The sequence below is a fragment of the Onychomys torridus genome, chromosome 5, assembly GCF_903995425.1.
Source record: "Onychomys torridus chromosome 5, mOncTor1.1, whole genome shotgun sequence".
Lineage (NCBI taxonomy): Eukaryota > Metazoa > Chordata > Mammalia > Rodentia > Cricetidae > Onychomys > Onychomys torridus.
In genome coordinates, this window is record NC_050447.1 from 55,334,022 (window position 1) to 55,351,187 (window position 17,166).

The 17,166-nt window shown below is 45.5% G+C and overlaps 1 protein-coding gene across 1 annotated transcript in view; it reads left to right on the top strand.

Moving 5' to 3' along the window:
• Positions 1 to 15,777, top strand: part of Gpr137b (G protein-coupled receptor 137B) — a 36,329-nt gene extending 20,552 nt beyond the window's left edge. Inside the window, exons 3-7 of the mRNA XM_036187920.1 lie at positions 3,215 to 3,437; positions 5,712 to 5,861; positions 7,448 to 7,576; positions 9,287 to 9,411; positions 10,992 to 15,777. Of these exons, the coding sequence (XP_036043813.1) occupies positions 3,215 to 3,437; positions 5,712 to 5,861; positions 7,448 to 7,576; positions 9,287 to 9,411; positions 10,992 to 11,103 (739 nt within the window). The 3' untranslated portion in view covers positions 11,104 to 15,777. The remainder of the gene's footprint in view (positions 1 to 3,214; positions 3,438 to 5,711; positions 5,862 to 7,447; positions 7,577 to 9,286; positions 9,412 to 10,991) is intronic.
• Positions 15,778 to 17,166: the final 1,389 nt, after the last annotated feature.

The window sequence follows — 17,166 nt, forward strand, 5'->3', positions numbered from 1 at the left end:
CCTTCTATTGGTATCTCTTATCCCTCACTCCTTGAGTACCCTGGGGTAAAATGTGGGAGCATCTCCCAGCTGGTCTCCCACACCTCTATAAGTAATACACTCTCTTAACCACAGAGCCATCTCTTCAGCCCCCAGAAGAGGTTGGTTTTTTTTTTTTTTGTTGTTTTTGTTTTTGTTTTTGTTTTTGTTTTTATCCTCGGTCTATATCTAGGAAACAAGTTTGGAAAGTTGTGCACGGATTGGGAGCCCATGCCTGACACTGTCTGTCCGTCCTGCAGTTTTTCTGTTCTGACTTCTGTCACTGCTGTTGTGTGGTTCTGTGTGTTTCCATCACACCGTAGAGCTGGAGCTTTGGAATCCATTAAGATGCGGTGATGTTGGAGCCAGGAGGTGGAGTAGCCTTGATCTCAAAATCGCAAATACCCTCAACCCTGAAACACCTGAATGTGCATATGAAACAGAAGTGGTTTTTGTTGTTGTTTACACTTGGGGTCTGTTCCCCAGTGATCTCACTCTAATTTACATTCCCAGTTTTTTAAAACAACTTTAGAACAATTTTATAACTAATTGATTGTACTTGGGATTAAACTAGTCACAAGCATTTTGGATGAGGGATACTCTGTGCCTAACGGTAACAAACCAGCTCTTCTGTGCTCTGCACTGTAATCTCCCATCCAAGTACTAACCAGGCTGACTCTGCTTAACTTCTGTGGTTTCTGGATTAGTGATGTTCAACCCATGTTGACACATGGAAGGCAGTGAAAACTCCCAAGGCTGCCTCCTCTTGCAGCCCCTCGACTCCCAGGACCTGCAGAGATGTCTGAGTTCTGTGTCTTCCAGACAGAGCATTTGAATGTCTGCACTCCGACCTCCGACCTCCTTCCCTTTTCTGTTTTGGTGGGGCAGGGGTGGAGATCTGAGATGGTGTTTCATCCCCCCCAGGGCCAGTGTCCAACCCAATCACATACTCCTCCTGGTATTTGGGATCTCATTTCTCTGGGCCACATGGCTTGTCCCTCCTTCCAGGTGTACACACTCACTCTGAGCTCCTTGTCATTAGAACTGGCTGGCCTGTGTGGTTTCCCCTTTCATCAGATGGGCTGGAGATGCATGTGGCTCTGGGTACAGGGCTGTGCAAAGGCATGCACAGTCCTTTCTGTCTACCTGGAAAGATGTCTTCTGTCCATGCCAAATTGTCTCCAACAAGAGGATGTTGTACTTTGGGAGCCAGAGGGAGCCAAGTTCAGGTATCTCATACGGGGCTTTGGGCTTAAGCCCTTCCTCATGAGGTAAGGGTTCGAGGCTAGCCTCCAACTCATTCTAATGTCACTGAAGATGACCGCAAACTTCTGGTCTTTTTCTGTTTCCACATCTCAAGTGCTGGGATGACTGGCGTGCACCTCTGCTCCCAGCTAACATAGCACTGGAACTCAAACCCAGGGCCTCATACATGCCAGGCAAGCATGCTAGCAGCTGAGCTACATCCCCAGCTCCTCTTTTCCATCTCAAAACATACACAACAGTAGCAGGAACCCCTGCCTGCTTGGTGTGAGCATAGCCAGGCCTCAGGCTTTGGACCCTGTATAGGTGGAGGAAGGCATGAATTGATTCTTCATCTCTTTGGTTCTAAGCCATGAGAAATCTGTGGAATTTAAGTGTAAGGGACTCAGGAAAGCAGAGAAAATGGAGTGTGCATGTCTATTGGTATGGGAGGGTCAGAATCAGCAAAGGTCTCTGGCAGCTGCTGAGTTGAGCTACAGGCTGTACTGGAAGCCAGAGAAAAAAGGCCTCTTGGAATCATGGCTTCTAACTAGTATTGAAATTACAAACACAGGCAACCTGCACCAGTCTATTGTGTGTGTGTGTGGAGTGGGGGATATGTACACGTATATGTAGCCACTTGTGCACCCAGAGGAGGGCACTGACATTGTGTGTCCAGATCTGTCCCTGTCCTTATTCCTTTGAGGTAGTCTCTTACTGAATCTGGAGCTAGGCTGGCAGCCAACAATTCCCATTGGTCACCCTACCCACCCCCAGTCATTGGGGTTGCAGGTGTGTATAGCCATGCCCATTTTGTGTATGTTCTGGGGATTTGGACTGGTGGATTACCTGCTGAGCCAAGCTCTCACACCGGTTCATTTTTGAGCCGCATGATTTCACTCCCCTTTGCGTGTCTACCATGTGGGTCTGCCAGAAGAGAGCGTAACTTGGGAGCTGTGAGAGGAACCTGAGCTGAGGCCTTGAGTGTCAGTGAGTGTGAGGAGTCGCCTCACTTGTGCACAGGCTTCTTGCACATGTGTAGCTCTGGAAAACTGTACGATGAAACTGCCAGTGAAATGAATGGTTTAGGGCTTGGGCTCTGTTTGATAAGAACACTCACCAAGGGTGTGCAGTGTCCTGGGTTCAATCCTAGTACTACGAAAGAAAAATAAGAAAAGAGAGGGCAGTTTTTATCCATTTAGCATTTATTAGTTGCTGTGTGTGTTGCCGTGGTAGATTTGTATTGTGGTTTTCTTGCAGTGTTAGAACTCAAATCTGGTTCCGTGCTAGGCAAGTGCTCAGCCACTTAGCAATGTTCCCAGCCCAGCTGCGGCAAAATTGTTTTTTTTTTTTTAAACCTTTCTTCATTTTATGCATGAATGTTTTGCTTGTGTGTATACCTCATGTGTGCCTGGTTCCAGTAAAAGCTAGAAGGCAATTCTTGGGGCTGGAGTTACAGACAGTTGTGAGCTGCCATGTGGGTGATGGGAATTAAACCCAGGTCCTCTGGAAGAGTAGCCAGTGCTCTTAATTGCTGAGCCATGCCTCCAGTACCTGTGGCAGGTTTTTACTCACAGGGAGTACTCTCCGCACCTGGTGAACTCAGGGTGGGTTGGGGGTATAACACATATGCAAATGATTGTATTAAATATATACAGTTGGCCGGACGGTGGTGGTGACACACATCTTTAATCCCAATACTAAGGAGGCAGGGTCAGGCAGATCTCTGTGAGTTCGAGGCCAGCCTGGTCTACAGAGCAAGATCCAGGACAGACAGGCACCTAAACTACACAGAGAAACCCTGTCTTAAAACACACACACACACACACACACACACACACACACACACACACACACACACGCAACCTTTAACATTTGTGAGGGACAGATTCTGTGACCCAGAATGTGTAGCTGATATGAAGTAACAGATCCTGGTGTGTCTGGTCTTCCTCAGGTTACCCCTCTACCTGGCCTCACTTTTCATCAGCCTTGTTTTCCTGCTGGTGAATCTGACCTGTGCTGTGCTGGTGAAGACAGGAACCTGGGAAAGGAAGGTCATCGTCTCTGTGAGAGTGGCTATCAATGACACACTCTTCGTGCTGTGTGCCATCTCTCTCTCCATCTGCCTCTACAAAATCTCCAAGATGTCCCTGGCTAACATCTACCTGGAGTCAAAGGTAAGGTGGGAATGTGGTCGAGTTCCTTACTCTGAAAATGGCTTCCTGGTTTGTACTTAGGACACAACAGATAGATCTTGCTCACCCTGTGGCTCAATGAACTCCGTGTGAATTTTTGTTTCTGGGTGCCTTAGCATGTGTTAGGTAGGAAAGTCTCTGGGAAAGTTCAGTCTGGTTCAGAACTACATCTGTTTAACTGTTGACTTATTTTGTGGCACTGGAGATCAAACCCAAGGTCCATGCATGCTAGCCAAGCATCTGCCACTGAGTTGCAGCAACGCACATTAGAAACATTTTTATTTGGAGACAAGGTCTTTGTAAGTTGCCCAGGCTGGCTTTGAACTCAGCATAGGCTAGCCTCAAACTCGCGATCCTCCTACCTTAGGCTTCTGAGTTGTTAGGATTAGAGGAATGTGCCATTAGGCCTGGCTGAACTACTCTTAACTATCTAGTAGGACAGCTGTACAAACAACTCTGATAGCAAGCATGTGTCTAGTGTTGACCTGGCCCCTTGATAAACACCCTTTGGGGGGAGGGTAATGGAATCAAACTCAGAGCCTCTCATGTATTAGGCAACATCTGTATCACTCAGCTGTATCCCCAGCCTTTAAAAAACAAATCATTTTAAGACAGGGTCTCACCATGTTGCCTAGGCTGGCCTTGAACTCAGGCTGGACTTAACTTGTGATCCTCCTACTTCAGCCACCACCACAGTAGCTGGGACTATGGCCTTACACCTCCAGGCCCGACTTGATGAGCATTTTTAGTGCCTGAGCTAATGTCTGCCTCCCAAGTGGGTAGCGTGTTAAATCTCCATTTAATGGATAAGGAAACAGAGCCATGCACAGAGAGGTCAGGAAGCTTGTCCTAGGTCAGTGAATGAGGGCCACGGTTCATGGCCTTCTAGTACCTCTTGTGTCTCTGTGGTGACTCAGATTTAGCCTATCCTTGTTGGTAGGAATGTTCCCAGCACTTGGTCCTGGATAGCTGGGGGCCTGGCCCCTCACCTCTGTCCTTACCCTCATCACTCCTGTGGCCTGGCCCTGTCATTATGAAGAGATTGTGATTACTCCAGAGCCTGTTACCATGTGACAGACCCGTTGTTGCCTTCCTCTGGGACTCTTCTGGCCTCAGTATGCCTTTGGCCTGAAGACTGCAAGGCAGCTGGGCTCCTGCCATGTTGTCTGGAGAAGTGGTCAGTAGGTGAAAATCCGTCTCCAGCTCTCACAGGGCACCCAGTGATTCAGCTGGATTCATGAAAACCCTACACCCTAGCTGGGCCAGTTTCATTTGTAAATTTTGATGAATTTTACACTTAATTTTTGTCATAAAGGTTATTATTTTACCTCTAATATATGAGTTATGAATAAAATTTTGTAAAATAAAAGTGTAGCTTTTAAAAGGAAGGATTAAATCATAGACTGTCAGATATTAGCTGACCTCTGTGACAATATGGATAATACTTTGATTGAGTTAATGACTCCTCCACACAGGATGCAAGTCCGCTCTGCTTTTCTTTGGTTTTGTTAACTAGCTGGGGGGTCCTTTAACTGTGTGCAGAAACTGATAAAGCTTCATAAAGAGGGATAAGCCACAAATACTCAAGTGATCCCATCCCAGAGACCAAGCAGGACTCCTGTGCTCCCAGCCAAGAAGGTTCTAGATTTTGAAAAAGGCCATATGCATCCTGACAAGGGCTTGTGGGCTGTACAAGGTGATCAGCCAGGATCTTGTTACTGAACAGTGGGACTTAAGAGATCTCATGAGTTTTTTGACATTCTGGCTCTTAAGATCCAGGCCTTATAGGCCAGGGCAACACCTCAGCCGGTAAACTGCAAACACAAGGGCCTGGCTCCGATTCCACCAGAAGCCACATTAGTAGGGTAGCATAGCGTAGCATCATGTGCTCATAATCCCAGTGCTCAGCAGAGGAGACAGGAGGATCAGCAAGCTCCAGGGACAGTGAGACCCTTTCTCAAAAACAGGGTAGAGTGTGATCAAGGAAGACACTATGAGACACACATACACCCAAAGGCCTTGGGGAAAGGCCCGTAGTTAATCCTCTTAGCAGCATCTTCCCAGTCTCAAGTTTTAGATGAAGGTAACAGAAATCTGAGAGGAAGGGGTACAGATGGAGCAAGGCCTGGGGTGGAGTGCTCTGGCAGAACTGGCTACCTGCCAAGGCTCTCAATTATCAAGGCTTACTGGGTGACACCAGATGGAAGGGGCTGGTGCATCTGCAGTGGCCCATTCCTGTTGGCTTTTGTCTTCCAGGGTTCATCGGTGTGTCAGGTGACTGCCATTGGTGTCACCGTCATCTTGCTCTACGCCTCTCGGGCCTGCTACAACCTGTTCATCTTGTCATTTTCTCAGATCAAGAATGTTCACTCCTTTGATTATGACTGGTACAATGTTTCAGACCAGGTCAGTGGGGCATGGAAGGTGCTGCCTGCATCCCACATCAGTGGGATGTGGTGAGGTGCTGTCTCAGTGGGGACCAGGTCAGTCAGTGGGGGTATGACAAGATGCTGCCTGCATCCCACATCAGTGGGATGTGGTGAGGTGCTGTCTCAGTGGGGACTAGGTCAGTGGGGGCATGACAAGATGCTGCCTGAATAGGGACCAGGTCAGTGGGGACCAGGTTAGTAGGATGCAATGAGTGCTGCCTGCTGGAAGGCCAGACTCCCTGTTTCTGCTGTTGTACAGTGCTGGGTGTACAGAAGGGAACAGGTATCTTCCCTGCCCCATGGGAGTTGATGGGTCACTGATGTGCAGACACAGATAAACCTGTGTGGTGGAGAAATAGTCCTCTAACAATACTATTGCTTTGCAATACTCCTTAGTGTTACCTAGAAAAACAGCAAATACCCAAAAGTGTGTAAGTCCAGGTATAAAAATCCTACCAGTGCTCCCAGCTGGAGCCGATTTAAGACAGTGAGATAAAAATAAAATGACCTCAGTGAGCTAAATCTATGATGGCTATATGCCTGGGAAAGATGAGACCATGGCTGTAACCTAGCAACCCTGGCCAAGCTTGTCCCATAGGTGCAGCAGGGAGAAAGCTGGGCAAGGATGCTCAGGTCCTTGTGCCGTTTGAGAAAAATCAGACGTGAGATCCCTACACAGTGGAAGATTATAGAGAAGTTCATCATACACATAAGGGTTTTCAAGAGCCGTAGCATTGGTACATACATGTTCAAACCATCACTACTGCCCTCTTGACCTTTTCATCTTTCCAAACTGAGGCTTCATCAAGCAACACATCTGGTCTTAACAAGTCACTTCCATTTTTCTTTCAATTAAGAACTTAAAACCTTCATGTTTGGGGTGTGATGGTTTTGAAATGCTTGTTTTGGTTGTTTCAAGCATCGGTGCCTTCTTGGGGAAAGGCAGAGACAGCACTGGGCTGAGCTGTGGTGGTCAAGGAGAAGGAGGAGACATGAGTGCCATCACCCTGGGGAGGAGTGAGGCAGCTTCCAGCATCATGTGCTAGAGAAAGAAGGCTTGAGGACCAGGCTGGGGCTCAGTGTTATCTTTCCTGAAATGGGCTGGGAAGCTGCCACGTCTGGTGTCTCTCTACTGTGGGACCTTCTCTCCATGAAACCTCCATGGCCCTCCTCTTGGGCATTGCCTTGCTCAGAGGACTCTTTCTGGACAAACTGCCTGTGGTCAGCTCTCATGGAGAGCAGGGTGTGACTGTTGTGATAGGACTCTGCACAGACAAGCTGCTGTCCATTAGGTGGAGTCTGGGCTGGGGTGTGGGCTCTGGGTTCATCTCCTGAACTGCAAAAGTGAGTGAGTGGCCCGTCATAAATAACCATCCTTAATGGTTTCCACCATCCTCCAGCTGAGTGAGGCCTGACCCATCACTGTGACCAGGTTTCAAAGGGTAGGCTTTAGGGGGAGCACTTCACTGTAGCTAGGAGTGTCCTCTGCTCTGTGTCCTCCATCACTGGTTGCCTGAGGTCTCATGACTTCATATCCTCCCCCCCCCCCCCGCTCTGGAACAGGCAGATCTGAAGAGCCAGCTGGGCGATGCGGGCTATGTAGTGTTCGGCGTGGTGCTTTTTGTGTGGGAGCTCTTACCCACCACCTTGGTGGTGTACTTCTTCCGAGTCAGAAATCCAACGAAGGACCTTGTAAGTACCTGCTGTCTGTTTGCTGGCATCCCTAATCCTCCCGAAACTAGCAAGTAGGATTTTCCTCTTACTTTTCAGTGAAGCTTCTTGGATCCCATTGCCAGGTAGGTCATCTATGACCCTTTCAACTAGAATCTTTTCCCTTAATTTTCTCTTAAAGAAAGTGTATTTGGGGGTGTAGCTTTATTTTACAAAAGAAATGAAAGTTAAGGTACATCTCATGGCCCTGGGAACTAGTGATTCCTAATGCCGCACAGTATTTAGTGGCCTCCAAACACATATGCCGCCCTTTTAGCAGAAGATGGAGGGCTGGAGATATGGCAGTGGGTAGAGTGCTTGCCTAACATGCATAAAGCCCTGGGTTTACTCCTCAGTACCACATAAAACCAGGCATGTAATCCTAGCACTGGGGAGATGGAAGCAAGAGGATCAGAGGTTCATTCATCCTTGGCTACATAGTGAGTTCAAGACCAGCCTGAGCTACATGATACCTTATTTGCAAAAGACTTAAAAAAAAGGAAGATGTAAACTCACTTTATCCCCAGAGTGACAACAGCTCATCAGAGAGTGGGAGAGCAGTGTAGTGGCATCTGAGTGACCATGCTAAAGCCACCCACTTGTGCTTGACCACATGTGCTGAACCAACCCTGTAGAAGAGAAAGTCAAGTTCAGAATTCCCTGGAAGCCTTGCTGCACCATACAAGCTAGAGTACAGCTTTGCTTTCCTGAGCCATACACTCAGGAGCGGGGGCCAGTGTGAGCAGTGACGGGGGCACAGCTCCTGGTCCATACCCCGATAACAGCAGCTTGCTGCTCTTTTCCCTACTCACCTCTGGGTGGTCACTGCTGACCCAGGAAACAGACCAGGGTGAGGTCCAACTTGGCTGTGCCTTCCCTGCTAGGATGGACTTCAGCCATGTCCATTTGCATTTTTTGAGAATTCGGTTTGGGGCAAGAGGATGAAAGGATCGAGGGAGGGTCCTGAAGGAAGAACCTCCCGAGAGCCTGTGTCATTATACAGGTGTGTCTCCACATGGACTGTCTGCTTTAGTTTGGGGAACTCTTTGTTGTTCTGAGACAATCCTGCTGTAGAATACAGGCAGGCCTTGAGATAAAACCTTTTGCCTCAGCCTTCCGAGTGCTAGGATTATAAGCATGAATGACCATGCCTGGCTATTTTGACATATCAGTGAGAAATGGAAACCGTAATTCATCATTGGAAATCCGAGCTATGTATTTCATTGTGGTGTTTATATAGGCATATATTTTGTTCATCTTCTCTCCCAGTTACCCTCTCCTTCCTACTGACCTCCTTGTCTCACCGACTAGTCTGTCCTCTTCCTATTTTCACACCCTTCCTTTTTTCACACACTGCCTATAGATCCTTAAAGAAAACAGCACCCCCTCCTCCATTTTGTATTTTGGAGACTGAGGATGGTAGCTCAATTGGTAGAGTGCTTGCCTAGCATGCATGGAACCTTGGATTTAATCCCTAGCACCCGAGATATAGCAAGAGGAAAACAATAAAAAATTCAAGGTCATCTTTGGCTACTAAGGTTGAGTCTAGACTGGGATACATGAGACCCTGTCTTTAAAACAAACAGAAAAGGCATACACAGCACATTAAACACTCTAGTGTTGACAGTACTCCTTCCTCATGTTAGCAGGCAGTTGTCTGCACAGATGCTAAATGACAACATCTTCTTCTAGACCAACCCTGGGATGGTCCCCAGCCATGGATTCAGTCCCAGATCTTATTTCTTTGACAACCCTCGAAGATACGACAGTGATGATGATCTTGCCTGGAATGTTGCTCCTCAGGGACTTCAGGGAAGGTAAGAGCCTGTTCCTGTTGGAGAGTGCTAGGCCACTGGAACAGATTGAACTGGAAGACTACCCCTACACAGAGCTGTCCTGCAGGGTCAGGTTCACCACGGGAGGTAGCCAGGTGTGGGAGAAAACAAACGATCTTTAAAAGATTCTCTCCTCCAGCATTTTTCCTAGTCAGTGTTCCATGGAATGCTTAATAGTTGTACTGATTTTAAAGAAATCAACCTTACAAGACTTCTCTGAGCCTACCCAGAGAGCGCCAGGGCATTTGCTGCTGGAATCACTCAGTGGAACATGATCTGGGACATCCAGGCAGACATCTCAGACCCTCTTCTAAAGCCAGAGAATACATGAACAGTAAATCACTAGAGTGAATATGTTATAAGAACCAGAATTTGAAATTTGTGATTCTTAGACATTTATTTACTAAGATATTCACCTGGGGACTGCCTCTTTTCTTGAAAATTCACTAGCAGACTGGGCTCAGTCTATTTTGCGGATGGGCACTTACACATGGTAGCATTCACAATGGTGTGTGCGCTGAAGACAGCAAACTAAGCTGGACCTGGCTGCCTTCCACAAGTTCCAGAGTCTGGATAACAGCTAGGAAAAGGAGGATGAGAAGCACCTGCTTGCCAGGGCCTGGAGCACCCCTCACGGCTTTGGTTCTTCCTCTCTCTGTGCACCCAGTCTGGCCCGTGCTCAAAAAGCTGTGCTTGCTTTTCGCTCTGTATAACCAATAGTGAAAGGCCTTGGAAATGGGAAGAGGGCTCTGAAAGGACCTTGGGTTGAGATACAGAACTGAGGCAGAACATATTACTGTCTCGGTGGGTAGGGAGGAGAGACCCCCAATCATATCACATAAAAACCAAAAACAAGGTAGCAGTCAGGGAAAAACACGGAGCAGCCATGTGTAAAGTACAGACTCTGGAAGCAAGCCAACTACAAAGATTTCTCAAGGTCAAAAGTTACCCTCCCAGAGTTTGAGCTCCAATTCTTCCTAAAACAGTCCTCTTATCTAGCTACCCCGCTGGAGCATCCCTAACCATTACTTGCCAATAATTACCAAGAGCAGAGAGGGGAGTGATTCACCCTGTACACAGAGCAAGAAAAGATCCTTTTCCATGAGAGGAAAATGAACACAGTATATTGAGTTCTAATGAGATTGTACATACTGCTCCTGAGGATTTCTGTAGGTGTTCATTCAACCTTGACAACAGCCCAACAAGGAAGGACTGATATCACTCCTGTCCCACAGAGGAACTTGAGACAGAGAAGTTGTCAGTCCAAAACACACAGTCAACTATAGTGCCACCTTGGGGTTCAGACACAAGTGTTTGGTAAAACTGTTCTCAACAGTGGCTAACTTTAGGTTCTAGTGGTCCCAAACTTCTGAGTACTGCTGGGTTCAGTGGACTTGAATATAGACTGCCTGCACTGTGTGTAGCTGTTTGGTGGGAAAATGGGCTTCAAGACACAGCGTGAAGAACTCAGGTCTGTTGCTAAACTACACAAGTCACGTGGACACAGCACACACACTATACTGTGTCAAGCCACTGAACTGGTTTTGTTTGTTTGTTTAAAGTTTTGCTCCAGACTACTGTGATTGGGGACAACAGAGCAACAGCTCCCTGGCACAAGCAGGAACTTTGCAACAAGACTCCACTCTGGATCCAGACAAAGCCAGCCAAGGGTAGCACCAGGTGCCAGTCCTATGGAAGAGTCCTCTGTTGAAAACCTTCAGCCAGACAGACTGGATGACAGCTGAGTTTTTAGGGCGCCTTTCCTTAGGAAACAGGACTCAGTTTTTTGCTATAGCTTTCTCATGCCTAGATCGGACTAAGCAATAATTTAGAGTGATAAACCCTTACTTTAGTATTAGCAGAGAGCATGGCTATTTCAGTGGGTGTAATTTAAACTTAAAGAGATTCTGTACTTTTATAAAGATGTATTTTATATAATTTAAATACTAATGCTAAAGTATACTAGGTTTTTCCTTGATTGTTATTGTATGTTGTAGTTTGCACAGATTTTCATGCATAATTCACTTTAAAACGTATAGAATACGTGGTCTAATAGTTTAAAGCTTTTGGACAAAAGTGTCCTCAATCCTTACCTCTGAAGGTCACTGAAGGTCACTGTGAGTGTGAGCTCCACATTGGTAGACTCCTTTATCTGCCACTCCAGTGTTGAAAGTTAAGAGGAAGCAGAGTGTCCCAGTCTGTGTCCACGGTAGTAGTTTCTCTGGAATTTTGCCCCCAGTCTGGTGCTTCTTCATCTGAGAGCACAACTGTAAGCACTCCAGTAACAAGTGGATACTGTCAAGATGTTGTCACCGACACTACTCAGCCTCCTTGGCTGTGTGTGTAGCCATGTTGTACACTTTTCTTCAGCCCAGTGTAACTGAATACTCACTACCTCAGTAGGATGACAAGATTGCCTTCCCTAACTCAGCCAGTGCTCGCTATAGTTAATGACAAGCCAAGAGGTTCCCACAGAGTGTTACCAATAAATATTTCTGGCCCTCAAGCTAAAGGACTGTGGACTCGTGTCAGCTTCTCTGTAAAACATGCCTGTTATTTGTAGGAGACTGACATGTGCTCACTGCCTGTTTTTTAAATAGTACTCTGACCGTCTGTTGAAAGCTATGTGTATGAAAAAGTGGGTTCTGCCTACGTGGTAGCAGGACCCCTGTTTCAGCCAGACAGCGTTCCAGACAATGATCCCCATGTGCTATCTCAGGGCTTTGAGAACCAAATGGCCATCCTGGAGGCTAGTTTCTTTGGCTTCTCACAAAATGCATCATCTGGTCACCAGAGCCAAAAGACAAGTCTCGCTCACAGACTCTAGCCCACTTCACATACTTCTGCTGTCCTAAGGTTTGGTAAAAACCCATCTTGGGGATTTAACAGGGACAAGCCCATTCTCTCCTGTTTAGATGTATTTAAAATTGGGATCCCAAATTTCACACAGGTTGTGATTGGATTTTCATTGTATAGCACACAAAGTTGAAGACTCTGCACAGCCCACATCTTTGCTTTTGAGTACGAGCAAACATCTGGGTTACAAGCCATTTAAAATAGTTATTTGCCAGGGTGAATTCCACACTGAAGCAAAGCCTGCACAAGTTGCCTAAATCAGTAGTTTACAATAACAGTGTACAAGACAGCTTATCTGTCACTATACCTGCAACAATTCGGCTGTTGCAGCCAGTGCCCAGAGCCCCTGTGTCCTTGTCGCCAGCAAGTCTGAATCCATCAGCAGCCAAGGGCAGGGCTTTCTGAAAAGCACAGTACCATCAGATAGTTATGTATGCACTCATTTTGTAGCACATGCACACTTTACAATTTGTCTATAAGAAAACAGACACCCAGCATTAACCAACAAGCTATGATCCACTTTACGATAAAGTTGCCAGCATTCATGGCAGCTATTTGTTTTGCATTGGAAAGGACAAAATGATATGTCTATTGACTCTCACCATTTTTTAAAAGACTATAACTCTTAAATGCTGTCACCACAGGCTGGAATATAAACACGGTGGCTGTGGTTCTCATGTCGGGAAGGAGTTTTGAGTTGCCTTTGAGCCTTCTCCCTTACTTTCTCTGCTAACAAAACTTCCTAATGTGTTAGATTAAACCTAGGAAAAGAAAAGTTAATGTTTACACCACCATGAAATTAAAACCCTGGTAATATTAAAGCTTAAAGTGCATGGGGCCAAGTATGGTATTATGCTTGTAATCTCAGCACTAGGTCAAATTTGAGGCCAGCCTGGGCTATAGAAATATTCTGAGATGAACAAGTACACAGGACAGAGGGAATACCACTGAAAGTGTGGCAGATGTGGTACCAGCATTGAGGTTTGCTGTAACGAGGCCAGGACACATAGTTTTTGACTGCTGGAAGAGTCATTTGCCCTCACAGTTAATATTTGCCCACATAGCTAATAATTCTGGGCCAAGCTGTGTTCATACGTATCATTGATTGGCACATATTCCTTTAGACAGTTAGCATCTGAGTGTTATGAGTTGTGAAATACAAGTTATTACAGCACACATCCCAGTCATATTTATGCATTTTTTAATTTTCTGTTGCTGCCGCAAGGATGGTATCCGGGGCCTTACTCATATATGGCAAATGCTCTTTACCACTGAGCTGTAGTCTCAGCTCTTGTTAACTCAGTCTTGACTACCGGACACACTCATAATAACTGTTCTGTCCCATGTTTATCTGCATAGATCAGGTAAATCCTAATGCACCCCAAATTCCTCCTTCACTAAAACTCAATTTTTGTGGACAAGTGTTGAACCAACCCTTCACCCCTGTGAAAAGCAAAAGCAGCATCAGTCACTGTGGGTGCTTCAGAAGCACTATGAGAATCTCATTTGGATCTACATTGTACATTACTAGAATATTGTGTACCCATATGCATGTGTACCTGCACAGTGACGATCAAATCTTGGCCTTTCTCCTGCTAAGCAAGTGCTTTGCCGCTGGGCTACATACATTCCAATTCCAGTCCGTTGTTTGTTCTTCAGGGTTACAAATAATTTATCAAGATTTACAAGTTAAGCCAATTATTCTAGAAAAAGGATCCTTTCACTTTTATTGGGCAGAGATCTTAAGAGACTGGGGTAGAAACATATCAATGTCCATTTCCTCTTTATCCAGTAGGTACGAGCTATTCACAGCTTCTGATGGGACCAGATAGGGAACTGCTGAAAGGAGCAGGCTCAAGTCAGAGTTCTCAGCAAAGACTAACTAATAAGATGAAGTGAGAACAATTTTTAAATGGGACTGTGAAGACAGACTGTGGAATTCACTGGGTCTACTGGGTAACTCTCCTATACAGTGCCGGACTGGGCAGTTGTCATGAGTTCGGATTTGAGATCATACAGAGAGGATCACACATTAACTTACTCATAGTTCCTGGTGGAGACATGAAAAACCCTCTCCTCAAAGAACAAAGTACCTGTCACCTGCTGCGGCCATCTCTATCTCAAACTATTGGACTCCTATACCTTTGCCTCATCCTTGCCCTAGGTAGGTACTATGTTCAGTATGGACTCATGCAATCCAGGCTTGTGATCCTTGGATCCAAATGTAGGGTCTTGGCAGCTCCTATAGGCATACACATCTGCCTTCTTCAAACCTTGATTTGTCCCTGCTCCATTTTTTTTTTATGTAGATACCTTCCTTCCCAGTGGCTTCTTTTCCCCTAAGCCTCATCTGGTTAACCCCTCAAATCCTGATTTTTTTTTTATACTCTGAATAGACCTTATGTCTCCAAACATTAACTTAGAACTAGAGTTTAGATGCCCACTTTATTCAGCTTATATGAGCCTCAAAATTCCTCCCTTTCTACCAACCCTTGTTCATATAATTGTTACCCATGATTCTGACACCCACTAGTCACTTCCCAGTCATGGTGTTTCTTCAAGACCCTAACTAAAGCATGAAAGGGTGCATACAATCAGTGCCTTCCTAGGGCTGCTGTGTCCGTGTAACTGAGCATCCTTCATGTACTTCCCTAGAAATAAACTCACTGGCCCCATCCATGCTTCAAGTGATGGGCCTATGAAAGGCTTTGCCCAGCTGTAGGTACATCCTAGGCAGGATGGTTTGGTAGCTGTCAGATGGCTTTCCTGACTCAGTGTGCTGGTAGCATCAGGAGGCTACCTGTACTGCTGAGAACATTTTTAGGTGGCATGTGGCCTCAGTGGCATTTTCTTCAGGTGAAGTCTTACTATAAATGGAATGGAATCTGGTTGGGCTATGAAGGCTGTGTTGTGTGGTGGCAGGAGTGTTTATCTCACTTATTGCTATGTTTCCAGAGCTCAGAAGAGTCAACCCTCCTCATAGCTGCCCTTAAGTAACTCTTACACTTGCACTTTTACCAAGGTTAGCACTCACTGAAGGGCCCCCACTTATGAGTCTTTTACAGACAACCAATTTTTTAACAAAGAAATGGAAGGAGAGAGTTGTTTTTGTTGTTGTTGTTGTTGTTGTTTTAATAATATATGAAGGTAAGCCCAAAATTATTCTTGGAGACTTTGTCTTACAAGGTGAACTCTGACCTCATCGGTGCTGTCATACCTTTATTAACTGCTCCATTTAGTAAGAGTACTCAAAAAATTACCCCAAGTAGTTAAAACCTAAAAGGGTCTTTACCATGTGAGACTGAGTTAGAAGAATAAAGGTATCGAGAAGTTAAAAGTGCCTTCACATCTAAGGGTGTAGTTGTAGGCAGAGTGCTTGTCCATGTGTAGGAAGCTCTGGGTCCAACCTCCAGCACAGCACAAAATGGGCATGACTGTTTACACCTCTGATCCCAGCACTTGGAAGTTGGAGGATCAGAAATGGGAGTTTGAGGCCAGCCTGAGACACATGAGACCCTGAAAGTAATGAAAGGGAAGGAGGAAAAGAGACCCCAAGAAAACAGTTTGACAGAGTTCTGTTATGCTAAAAAGAATTTTTCAAAGCTCACATGGAATCAAACAGTATGGAGGAAAAACAAGTCAAAAGGGTGCAGGGAAAGGAAGGAGAAGGTGTGATTAGTCTGGACACACAGTAAACTCCAGCTCACCAATACCGTGTGCTGTCACATTAAGGAAAAATGAGAGCACTCCCCTTGGTGTCATTTAACCAAGAGTGAGCTCAGATTTGGATTTTCTGTTTCATGCTCCCTGTGTTTTCTGTCCTCATCCTGTGTGCCTGTCCTATCAGTCTGAATCTGCCTGCCTGAAGGCTGTCTTGTAAATCTACCCGTGTGTTCATCCCTTACAAAGGGCTTTGCTCTTTATTGAACAGCACAGAAGGCATCACATGGGGGAAGGAATTAGTGACACTTTACAGAAATCTTTAACGGAGTTCTATAAGGGACCAAGTCACAGACTCAGTTAACCCCATCTGACCCACACGACAGTATTTCAAACACTATTGTTTATCAAGCAATATTTAAATGTTGTGTTCAACATTATGGTGGATATTCATTTTAGAAGATTGCTTTCAGCTTCTATACTTGCTGTTTTCAGCAAATGATACACAGGCATTACTCTGGGTCAAGGATATGAAGAAGTACATAACTTAAGGTTATAGCTATGCTGGGCTGGAGAGATGGCTCAGTGGTTAAGAATACTGGCTGCTCTTCCAGAGGACCCAGGTTCAATTCCCAGCACCCATATGGCAGCTTACAACTGTAACTCTGGTTCCAGGGGATCTGACACCATCATACCAGTGCACATAAAGTTAAATCAATTATTAAAAAAAAAAAAAAGATTATAGCTTTGCATTGGGAATTCCAAGGGCAAGTAAGGGTGACTGTTAACATTGTTCTCTGAAAGGCAGGATAAACAAACAGCTGAGTACACAGTAGGATAGCAGTCTTAAGTCATAAGTGACCTCAGACCTCCACGAGAAGTTCTAGTCCAGTCCTCAGAACATATATTTTTTTAATATTGCATCACCATGAGAGGGCTGAGGACTAATGTTAAATATTATTTATTAAAACAATGCCTACTGGTACATATAGAAAATGGACTGATGAAATGGAACAGAACCTAGCTAGATAAAGAGCTAAGTCCACAAAGATATCAGAGATCTGTCTTATCTACATGTAGCCTCAAACTAGTCATGGAAAAGATGGGCTGGTCAGGAACAACCAGGTTATCCTCTTGAGAAGGTAAGGGTGGTTTCTTAACCTGTATTTTGTACTAGGATCCATCCATCCCCAAAGGATCAGAATTTAAAAAGCAAAAGGC